The 11,963-nt window shown below is 35.2% G+C and overlaps 1 protein-coding gene across 1 annotated transcript; it reads right to left on the reverse strand.

Annotated features, from left to right (window-relative positions):
* Nucleotides 1–332: 332 nt before the first annotated feature.
* Nucleotides 333–6,991, reverse strand: LOC109082867 (transmembrane protein 160-like). The gene is made up of 4 exons (XM_019097710.2): nucleotides 6,717–6,991; nucleotides 3,382–3,406; nucleotides 1,966–2,058; nucleotides 333–1,875 (listed from the first exon to the last, which is right to left on the reverse strand). The coding sequence occupies exons 1-4, from the start codon at nucleotides 6,915–6,917 to the stop codon at nucleotides 1,574–1,576; spliced, it is 621 nt and encodes a 206-aa protein (XP_018953255.1). The 5' UTR covers nucleotides 6,918–6,991; the 3' UTR covers nucleotides 333–1,573.
* Between the last annotated feature and the right edge of the window lie 4,972 nt (nucleotides 6,992–11,963).

Here is an 11,963-nt window from a genome sequence, read left to right on the forward strand (position 1 = left end):
TATATATATAAATTATTATATTTATGATAGGAAATTTACAAAGCATCTTTACAGAAAATTACTTTTACTTAATATCCTAATGATTTTTGGCACAATACAATGTATTGTTGGCTATTGCTACAAATATACTCGTGACTTATGACTGGTTTTGTGGTCCAGGGTCACAAATGATTATTTTACTTTTTAACTCATTTAAAACCTTATTTATTATTTTAGCACCACTAATCATTTATCCAAAATAACAGACAGGAAATATGAGCAATTGACAACAATTTAATCTGTAAAGGACATTTTGGATGACACGGTTGAATTATTCCTTCTTGTAGTCCAGTTTCTTTTTTTATTTTATTTTTTTTTGCATTGAACAGGGAAAAATAGCATTTAAACTAGAGTTGATCTAGATCTAGAGTTGACTGATTGTAAGTGTGCAGCATGTGCTGATTCAATGATTAGTAAACATAGACACACATGCCTGACACTACATCTCACATCAGCAGAATATCTACACACCTAAGACAGCAAATGGCACGACTGCATGCTGTAAAAAAAAAAGATACCAACAATATCTATACTTTGGATTCACGCATAACAAAAGAAAAGATATACAGACATCTCTGTTGAGAGAAAGCCGTGAGGCAGAAGACGACGTCTATAAGTTCTTATCAAATCTGCAAGGAATGATTTTATTAAATAAGACTGCAACCGCTAGAGCAGGAAATCCGAAATGAATTGTGAGAGACGTGAGGTAATCATTTAAAAATAAATCTCAACCTAAACGAGGCCTAAATATATGGAAAAATTCTACACTATGTAGAAACCATGAATTATAAAAGCACAATTTACAATAAGGTTTAATTTGTTACTTACTTTCACAGCACATCTTGATTAATGTTCATTTCTACACATACAAATACATGTTTATAAATTATATATTTATATTTAAATTATAAATGTACAAATCTAAATGATAAAACTCATAACTGTTATACATTATAAATATAATATTTAGCATAAATATTATATTTAATATTATTAACCATGATATTAATGTATGTTGTATTCCAAAATGTTGTATTAAAAAAAAAAAAAAAGGTTTTTGTTATTAGTTTATAATATTAATGCACTAATGTTAGAAAATTAAACCTTAGTGTAAAGTGAGTTACCAAAAAGAAAAAAAAAAATTTCTGAATCACATCACTATATAAAGTAGTGAACATGTCCATTTATAACAGTTGAATAACCAAGATGCTTAACTACTTGCCTGATAAATTTTCATGTTCCAGCACACACGCCCCACATCCAACAAAAATATTGCAAAGGAAAAATATGTATATATGGCATTGCCCCCTTGTATGCAGTGGGACAGCTGTTGTTCAGGAATATTAGAAACACAAACACTTACTCGACCTGATAAATCAAGCACTAGAGTACTGCACAATTATGCTGATAGAAGCTCCAACTCCATAAACCAGATTCACCTTCTCTCTTAAAGCAGTTTAAACAGCTTGTGAATACAAAAATCTGGCTGTGGGTCAGTGTTAAAGGCCATCTGAATTCGGAGTCTCCTCTCATCTCACTTGTCTTGGCCTTTTTCTTCAGCGCCGCGTCTCTCTCGTCTCGCACTGCATTCTGTGCATTCCCCGCCTTCATCTCCCCCGTGCTCTTCCTCATCCTCCTCGTGAATAATCTCCAACTCCAGGCGGCCGATGTAGAGCGATACCGCACACAGCCAGAAGAGGGCTGCGACGGACACCAGGCCCGCATGGAGCAGCACAGTCAGCCGAGAGAGAAGCATGATCCTCCTCAGGGTCAGAAGACTGGTCACATATGACGCTCCGCCGAACGATATGCACACTCCACCCAGGATGAAGAACACTGGGGGAGGAAAGGAAAAAAACTGTTCAAAACAGGACTATTATGATTTAAAAGAAAAACCGACGGACTGAGTGGAAAATGATATAGTACCATGTCCGGCCTCTCGGCCCACTTCACTCTGCGCAAATGCAATAACGCCGATTCCTGTTGCCAGGAGACCATTCCGGAACCAAGACAAAAATCCTGCAAAAAAATAAATAAATAAAAATTGCTTTAGGTAAAAGGCTTATTTGCCTATAGATGCAAAGTACTTAACTGCAGGAAATATGCTATTTAAGCATCAAAATGTTTTTTAAGCATCATTTAATATTTTTGTATGGAGCACAACAGTCCATTCCAGATATAAAAAAACCCTTTCAATTTCTTTGTAGGGGACTTTATTTTTAATGATATCTTGTAAGCATGTGTGAGCTATGAGGTTATTAATCTTTTGTTTACATATGTACATATGTACATATTCACACAGTATATATGCTTATTTTGTAATAATTCGTTTTATATATATTTATAATAACCCCTTTTAGCAGTTTTATGTTTATTCATAATTTTTATTTTGATTGCATCATTCACAATGCTTCATGGGATTGTAGTTTTTTCCTTCAATAGTTAAGTACACTGTTTTCAACCTTTGTCTTTTTGTCTAGTTTTCTTTTCTTTTCTTCTCTGTTCTTTTCTTTTCTTTTTTTTAATTTTAAATCAATCATTTCAAAGTTTGTCATTTTGAGATTCACCTTGTAGCTGGTTGGTTTGGTTCATGGTTTTTAACTGTTGCACTTTATTACAAAACCATGAATTTCAGGTGTTAAAGGATTAGTTCACCAAAAAATTAGTGTTCTTGCATCATTTACTCACACTCATGTCCCAAACCCTTATAACTTTTATCAGTCAACACAAATTGAAAATGCTAAATAATGTTTTTGCTTATTCCCAATAAATTACATCAAACTAAAGATTGCATGCTTCAAAAGGACCCCAAAACACCATAAAAGTAAAATAATATCAGTCTAAATGAATTGTGCAATTTATTTCAAGTATTACATCATACGAGAACTTTGAGTAATAGACTGAAATGTCATTAATTATTCACTGGTAATCTTGACTGAATAATACAGACCAGTTTGAAATGAATTAGACTGAAATAAATCAAACAATAATTAAAACTGGACTCTGAATAATGATTCATTCACAAATTGTACACAAACTGATCTTGAAAAAGCTTTCAGATTTTTAGCTTGTTCTTTAAATAAAGGTACAATACATTTGGGCTTATGATACTTTATGTATGTATGTATGTATTTATTTATTTAGAGCTTGACAGTTCTACTACTTTTCACTATATTTATAGCAGACAAAATATTGCATTAAAAGTAAGAAAAAAACAACAACAACAACAGAAAAACACAGTCATAGTTTGGAAAGACATGGATGTGAGTAAATGATGACAGGATTTTCTATATGTCAATAGGCCTAATTCGTGTTTCATTAATGCTGGACAAATGACCTCACCTGTTTCATGAGATTTCCGCAGCATCTACAAAATAAAATAAACTAGTATAAGGGTCTACAAACAGATTATTTGGCAGTAAACTAAATGAAAATAAAAACATGAAAAAATTATTTACAGTACTACCATTATTATTAGTAACAGTATTATTGACATGCAGTTTTATAAAAGGGTAATGCCATGAATTTCGGACACATATTATTTAGGCGTATAATACATAATTGTGTACAAGTACCATTGTAGAATCACATTCATTGGAATACAATGTTAATAAAACAGTTTATAAATATAGTAATCATATGACAACATAAAATACCACTAAGTGTACCACAGTAACACCAGTACTTTTCGTAATTAGTGTAATATGGTGGGATGACCTCCCGATCTCAATTCGAACAGCTGAGTCTTTACTCATTTTCAAAAAACATCTAAACACTCATCTTTTTCGCCAGCACTTAACCAAGTAATACTAGTACTTACCTTTTCTTTTCTTGTCTATCATATTCTTAAAATAAATAAATAAATAAATAAATAAACCCTGGCTACGTGTTCTGTACTAGACTAACTGGGACTCGTCATGGCACTTGTATACCGTTGTTGTTCTCTTGTTGATCTGATTGCTTCTATTGTTCTCATTAGTAAGTCGCTTTGGATAAAAGCGTCTGCTAAATGATTAAATGTAAATGTAATATAAAAAGGAGCAATTGTAAATTAACAAATACAGTAATACTCTGTGTCTGTGTTTACCAGCGCATCATCTCTGTTTAGCTCAGTGAAGTATTGTTATATACAGTAGTACTAATACTCTGTGTTTACCAGCGCATCACCTCTGTCTAGCTCAGTGAAGTAATGTTACACAGTAATACTCTGTGTCTGTTTACACCTCTGTCTAGCTCAGTGAAGTAATGTTATGTAATGTCTGTACCCACCGTAACCTCTGTCTAGCTCAGGGAAGTAATGTTACCACAGTAATACTCGGTGTTACCCAGCGCATCAGCTCTGTCTAGATAAGTGAAGTACTGTTATAAAGTAATACTCTGTGTCTGTTTACCAGCGCATCACCTCTGTCTAGCCCAGTGAAGTACTGTTATAAAGTAATACTCTGTGTTTGTGTTTACCAGCGCATCACCTCTGTCTAGATAAGTGAAGTACTGTTATAAAGTAATACTATGTGTCTGTTTACCAGCGCATCACCTCTGTCTAGATAAGTGAAGTACTGTTATAAAGTAATACTCTGTGTCTGTTTACCAGCACATCAGCTCTAGCTCAGTGAAGTACTGTTACACAGTAATACTCTGTGTCTGTTTACCAGCACATCAGCTCTGTTTAGCTCAGTGAAGTATTGTTATATAGTACTAATACTCTGTGTTTACCAGCGCATCACCTCTGTCTAGATAAGTGAAGTACTGTTATAAAGTAATACTATGTGTCTGTTTACCAGCGCATCACCTCTGTCTAGATAAGTGAAGTAGTGTTATAAAGTAATACTCTGTGTCTGTTTATCAGTGAATCAGCTCTGTCTAGCTCAGTGAAGTACTGTTACACAGTAATACTCTGTCTGTTTACCAGCGCATCAGCTCTGTCTAGATCAGTGAAGTACTGTTACACAGTAATACTCTGTTTACCAGGGCATCAGCTCAGTCTAGATAAGTGAAGTACTGTTATAAAGTAATACTCAGTGTCTGTTTACCAGCGCTTCAGCTCTGTCTAGCTCAGTGAAGTACTGTTACACAGTGATACTCAGTGTCTGTTTACCAGCGCTTCAGCACTGTCTAGCTCAGTGAAGTACTGTTACACAGTAATACTCGGTGTCTGTTTACCAGCGCTTCAGCTCTCTCTAGCTCAGTGAAGTACTGTTACACAGTAATACTCTGTCTGTTTACCAGCGCATCAGCTCTGTCTAGATCAGTGAAGTACTGTTACACAGTAATACTCTGTTTACCAGGGCATCAGCTCAGTCTAGATAAGTGAAGTACTGTTATAAAGTAATACTCAGTGTCTGTTTACCAGCGCTTCAGCTCTGTCTAGCTCAGTGAAGTACTGTTACACAGTGATACTCAGTGTATGTTTACCAGCGCTTCAGCACTGTCTAGCTCAGTGAAGTACTTTTACACAGTAATACTCGGTGTCTGTTTACCAGCGCATCAGCTCTGTCTAGCCCAGTGAAGTACTGTTACACAGTAATACTCAGTGTCTGTTTACCAGCGCATCAGCTCTGTCTAGCTCAGTGAAGTACTGTTATAAAGTAATACTCAGTGTCTGTTTACCAGCGCTTCAGCTCTGTCTAGCTCAGTGAAGTAATGTTACACAGTAATACTCTGTGTCTGTTTACCACCGCATCACCTCTGTCTAGCTCAGTGAAGTAATGTTACACAGTAATACTCGGTGTCTGTTTACCAGCGCATCAGCTCTGTCTAGATAAGTGAAGTACTGTTATAAAGTAATACTCTGTTTACCAGCGCATCAGCTCTGTCTAGCTCAGTGAAGTAATGTTACACAGTAATACTCGGTGTCTGTTTACCAGCGCTTCAGCTCTGTCTAGCCCAGTGAAGTACTGTTACACAGTAATACTCTGTTTACCAGGGCATCGGCTCTATCTAGCCCAGTGAAGTACTGTTACACAGTAATACTCTGTTTACCAGGGCATCAGCTCTGTCTAGCCCAGTGAAGTACTGTTACACAGTAATACTCAGTGTCTGTTTACCAGCGCATCAGCTCTGTCTAGCTCAGTGAAGTACTGTTACACAGTAATACTCTGTCTGTTTACCAGCGCATCAGCTCTGTCTAGCTCAGTGAAGTACTGTTACACAGTTATACTCTGTCTGTTTAGCAGCGCATCAGCTCTGTCTAGATCAGTGAAGTACTGTTATACAGTAATACTCTGTCTGTTTACTAGTGCATCAGCTCTGTCTAGCTCAGTGAAGTACTGTTATACAGTAATACTCAGTGTCTGTTTACCAGCGCTTCAGCTCTGTCTAGCTCAGTGAAGTACTGTTATACAGTAATACTCTGTGTCTGTTTACAAGCGCATCAGCTCTGTCTAGCTCAGTGAAGTACTGTTATACAGTAATACTCTGTCTGTTTAGCAGCGCATCAGCTCTGTCTAGCTCAGTGAAGTACTGTTACACAGTAATACTCTGTCTGTTTACCAGCGCATCAGCTCTGTCTAGCTCAGTGAAGTACTGTTATACAGTAATACTCTGTCTGTTTACCAGCGCATCAGCTCTGTCTAGCTCAGTGAATTACTGTTATACAGTACTAATACTCTGTGTTTATCAGTGAATCAGCTCTGTCTAACTCAGTGAAGTAATGTTACACAGTAATACTCTGTGTTTACCAGTGCATCAGCTCTGTCTAGCTCAGTGAAGTACTGTTGCTCCGGTGATGATCGTGATCTGTTCAGCGGGGTTTTCTCCGCCACGCGTCGCGCGCTCTCCCGGTGAAGTGCTCGCGCTGGAGCCCAAACATACTGCAGCAGCAGCGGCCGCCGCACGAGCCGAGAAAACCGCTTGCATGTTAACCAACTTATGGAAGCCATTGCTTGTGATGTGGGATAAACTCAAAACACGACCTTTGCCCGGCCTCTAAACTTTGACACTGCAGGTGAGCGTGCGTAAAGACGCTGCCGCGCGCTCGCAGGAGTGTGCGTGGATTTCAGTGGCGCCATCTATCTTTAGTTTCTCATGTCATGTAAGTATCTTTATCTACAAACCTTTACAAACTTTCACCATTTTAATTGCTTGCTGTGTTATAGAAAGTCGTATGGTAACCTATCAGTCTAATACTACAAAAAATGTTTTGTTTGTTTGTTTTTGTTTTGTTTTGTTTTTTTTGCAGGAGAACTTATTGTACATTTGTGAATATGGAATTTTGCTAGTAAAAAAAAAAAAGATTTATCATGTAAACATGAGTATGCTTTTCTTGTCTGTTTTCTTAAGATACAAAATAATAAAAATTTCCATAACAAAACAACTGTCAATATTTTGTACAATAAAATCACAGACATTCTGCCAAAATTGTTTTACAAAAGAGGAATACCAAAACAAATGTACCACAGTTTCAGGGCCACTGACACAAACGGAGCAACTAAAATTAATATCAGATTTAATTATGTAAGCCTATTCGTATTAAATATCACTGATACCTGTATTTTTATTTATTAATTTACAATTCTTTGTCAGATACTGCATTTTAAAAAGCTTTTTATATATATATATATATGTGTATATATATATATATATATATATATATATATATATATATATATATATATACATAACCAAGGATGCCTCTCACCCTAACCATGGACTTTTCACTCTCCTTCCATCCGGCAGACGTTACAGGAGCCTACGCTCTCTAGCAGGACTAGCAGGCTCAGGAAGAGCTTCTTCCCCGAGGCCGTGACCCTTCTTAACGCCACACCAACAATCTAACCGGCACCTACTTTATTACTGCACTGGTCACTGGTCAGTACTTTACATACATGTATTTGCACTACTCATATTTTGCACACTGCACACTGTTCTAGTTATCGCACTGTAAACTAAGTTGTTACTGTACAAAGCACAGTAAACTATTCTATAAAAATATAATTGCACTACTTTTATTTTACATAGAATTCATTTTAACAATACTTTTGCACACTCATCCAACTGTATTTATTACCACTGTTCTCACATTGCTGCTGTTCATAATGTGTATATATAATCCTACATTGCTCTGTTCATTATGTACATACAATCCTACACTGCATTCCTATTTATATTCTGTATATACTCTGCTCAATACTGTATATAGCAACCCCACTGTACATTCTGTAAATCATAGCTTCACTCACTCTGCACTTTTATGTATATAAAACACTATATTCTTGCACTTCTGGTTAGATGCTAACTGCATTTCATTAGCTCTGTACTTGTACTCTGCATAATGACAATAAAGTTGAATCTAATCTAATCTAATCTAATATATATATATATATATATATATATATATATATATATATATATATATAATATATATATATATATATATATATTATTAAAGTTTAAAGGTTTTAAAGTCCTATAAAGATGCAGTCGACATAGTGTCCATTAGGTGGAGCCAAAACACAACAAAACATTATAGTGTACAAACTTTTATGTGTACCCAAGCTCATTTTCGCCACACTCTTTGGTAAATCATATTTTTGAAGAAAAGTCGAAATTATAAGAAAGTAGGTCATAAAAAAAAAAAAAAAATGAAAAAAGTCGAATTATGTGGGAAAAGTTAATAGCCTATGACAGTCAAAACCTTTTGTAATTTTTTTGTCATAGTTTTGACTTATGTTATGATTTTCATTAGTATGTAATTTTGACTTTTTCCCACAATAATGAACATATTATCTCATAATTTAGACTTTTATGCCATATCTATTGATGGTTGGACTTTCATATTATTTTTGATAAGTCTTGTGTGAATGTACATGATAATCATAAATTATCATTAATTACAACGCAATTCCAAAGTAACTTTCATAGATTTATATAAAACAAAATTAAATAAAAATATAAAATAAAATGAACTAAATGGTATTTAGGTGTGAACTGCCTCTTTCTTTCTTTCTTTCTTTCTTTTTGGTGAGAAAATGTTATAAATAGCTGCTTCGCAGAATGTTAATTTAATTTCTTTCTTTCTTTCTTTCTTTTTGGTGAGAAAATGTTATAAATAGCTGCTTCGCAGAATGTTAATTTAATATTTTCTGTTAATATGATGCATATTTGAAGGCATACAGTAAATCACTTAATAATATGACAAAATATCAAGCCAGTGACAATGAAGATTACATGGTTTTAAATGATTAAATGGAAACCTTGAAACTTGATTGAAAAATCCAGACTGTAGCTGTATTTCTGAACACAGTAGCTGGTCTTAGATGCTTATTAGCTTGTTAACTAATCCAGAAACCTGTCTGACCACCTTAATATTGGATGCCTTGCTGGTAGCAACATATTTTTAGTTGTTGCAAACCACTTTTTAAATGTCAAAATACTTTCTAAGGCCACTGTACTGTATATACTGTACTGTTCTGAGAGTGAGGGTAACATAAGAGAGTCATTCAGATTATGTACTGGTGTTGTGTGTTTGAGTGGCCTCTTCCGGCCTGCTTCTCTCTCACTGCAGAGGCCTTTTGTCTTGAATGTGATCCTCTGGGATTGTGGGTCTCCACGCCTGAACAACCTGATGGTCATATAGCGTGAGGAACACAGAGAGGAAGGAGGGGGTCGCAGGCTGTGTGTATTTGTATGTACTGTACGTGTGTGAAGAATGCGTTTGGGAAAGGACTGCCTTTGATATAAAGAGTAATTTAACTCAGATTGTCACGCTATGTTGCTGTTTCTCATGCAGACTGCAGAAGTTTTCTTGTCAAGGCATGTTTTATTACGCCTGCCAATTTAATGTTCATTAAGTGCATTTAAACAATGATCCACCGTACAGTCTACCACATAAACAATAATATATTGACTTCAAAAGACATGTATAATTTGAATTTTCTTAATTCGAGGGCTTTTCACACCATATGTTTAGTTACATATTTTAAAGTTAAGCTTTTTCACTTTTATTGGACAGGACAGTAGGAGAAGGGAGAAAAACAACTCTTAAAATCGTATTTAATTTGTTTTGAATTAATGAATGATTGAATTAGGGCTGTCAAAATAAAAGTTTGTGTTTACATAATATATGTGTGTGTACTGTATATATATATATATATATGAAGAGTTTATTTGCAAAACAGATAAAAATCATGTTTTTATAATGCTTTATTGCGTTAATTAGCTGTATTTGTTAGTTATTTTTTAACCTAATTAAAATAACCCAACTGTGTTTTAACTGAGATTAATTCAAAATGTATTATAATGCACAATAAAAAAACATGATTTTTGAGTCGTTTATTTTTTGCAAATTAACTCTTCATGTATACATATAAAACACACTCACACATAACACATTGTGTTTACATTTCATTGCATTCCACTCATTTAGCATAGTATAACTAATAATGACAACACAAAGATGTTTGAGACAAATTAATATGCAACTAGCAAGTGAACAAAACCCCAAAAGTATTATTATTTTGAATGTAAAACAACTGAATGTAAAATGATTCACATTTTAAAAGAATTTGACGAATATGAAAGTTATAGATGCTATGATAGTTTTTGTTATCTGGAGGCAAATGTCATTGTGTCCCTGTGTTTGTGTCGTGACATGTTAACCCAGCTCAGCTTGGTCTGGTTGGAGGTCAGTCTGAGACCACTAAACAAACCGCCAACGGTAATCTGAAGCAGATCCAAGAGCAAAGGCCGCATTCACAAACAGTGGAGATGATGAATGAGCAGAAGCTTGCCGACCGGATAAGGAAAAACACTTCCTGTTTGTCGACACATTCCAGGACTAATATCTCTCCTGTTGCTGAGGAACGCAAGAAGACACTGATCTAGAACCAGCTTCCTCTTTGAAAATACCAGCTGCTTATCAACATCAATCGCTTCTCAACCTCATCAGGCCAGTATGCTAGAGTAAAGATCAAGTACTAGTAGTTCACATGTTTGTCCTAAGACTGATATATTGATTTATTTTTCTCATATTTACATAAAGACACAGATAAGACAGCAACTACATTTTCAAAAATAAAATAAAAAATGTGACTTACAAACGTTGTTTTAACATAAACTGTAACTGTATTAATTCATTATTACTATTCAGCTGTTTAAAAAGAAACAAGCAGAGTTACTGTTAAGTAGAATAATGACCCAAATATAGTTATATCAAAGCTGAAAAGAAAAACACCACAGTGGTCAGCTGTACAAAATCTGACACATTTTAATAAAATACCGCAAAACTCAGAAAGGTTAAGCAAACATAGTTTATGTTCTCAGTTGATTTAAGTTTCATACTGTTCCACGGCACAAAGCATTTCTTTCGGTAGCTTCTCATTCAAACATCACACATTCTGTGATAAAGTGCTTTACTGTTTTACTTCTCTGGCCGTCTATGGCACTCAGAACAGCTCAATACTACACTCCCTAGGTCATAGTACGCTGGGAAATCTGTGTTTGCATGAAATCTCAGGTTCTCAGATTGTGACTATGTTCAGAATAGCACACTTCTCTCTTACTGTTTTCTGCAATATACAGTATGTATACAGTGCAAAAGTTCGCATGGAATACCGGGATGACCTACATTTGCCAAAATTTGCAGTATGCATGGACCACTGCAACCACAATGCATTGTGCCTAACCTTCTGTTTCCAGAGCAACACAATCTCATGAAAGTGTGTATTAATAGTACGCCAAATAAAAACGACAGTATTGATATGCAAAAATGGACTTTGGCGTGTATATGCTACGCGATGGGTAGGTTAAGGGTTGTGGGGTAGATGCATATCATATGTACGCGAAACCTGTGTATCATATGCATGCCAACAAATTTCGTATCATATGCACGCAAAAACTGCATATTATATGCACGCCAAACACATGCGTGTCATGTGCACCCCAAAGTAAATTTTTGCATATCAATACCACGAGGTTTCGGTTTTATT

This window comes from Cyprinus carpio, chromosome B15 (assembly GCF_018340385.1).
Source record: "Cyprinus carpio isolate SPL01 chromosome B15, ASM1834038v1, whole genome shotgun sequence".
NCBI lineage: Eukaryota > Metazoa > Chordata > Actinopteri > Cypriniformes > Cyprinidae > Cyprinus > Cyprinus carpio.

What these genes read in the sequence shown, in the direction of transcription:
- LOC109082867 (XM_019097710.2), bottom strand. Translation starts at nt 6,917, where the DNA reads ATGGCTTCCATAAGTTGGTTAACATGCAAGCGGTTTTCTCGGCTCGTG. An exon ending in TAGACAGAGCTGATGCACTG is followed by an intron (nt 3,407 to 6,716) that starts GTAAACACAGAG and finishes TTTATTTTGTAG; the next exon opens with ATGCTGCGGAAATCTCATGA. An exon ending in GCGGAAATCTCATGAAACAG is followed by an intron (nt 2,059 to 3,381) that starts GTGAGGTCATTT and finishes ATTTTTTTGCAG; the next exon opens with GATTTTTGTCTTGGTTCCGG.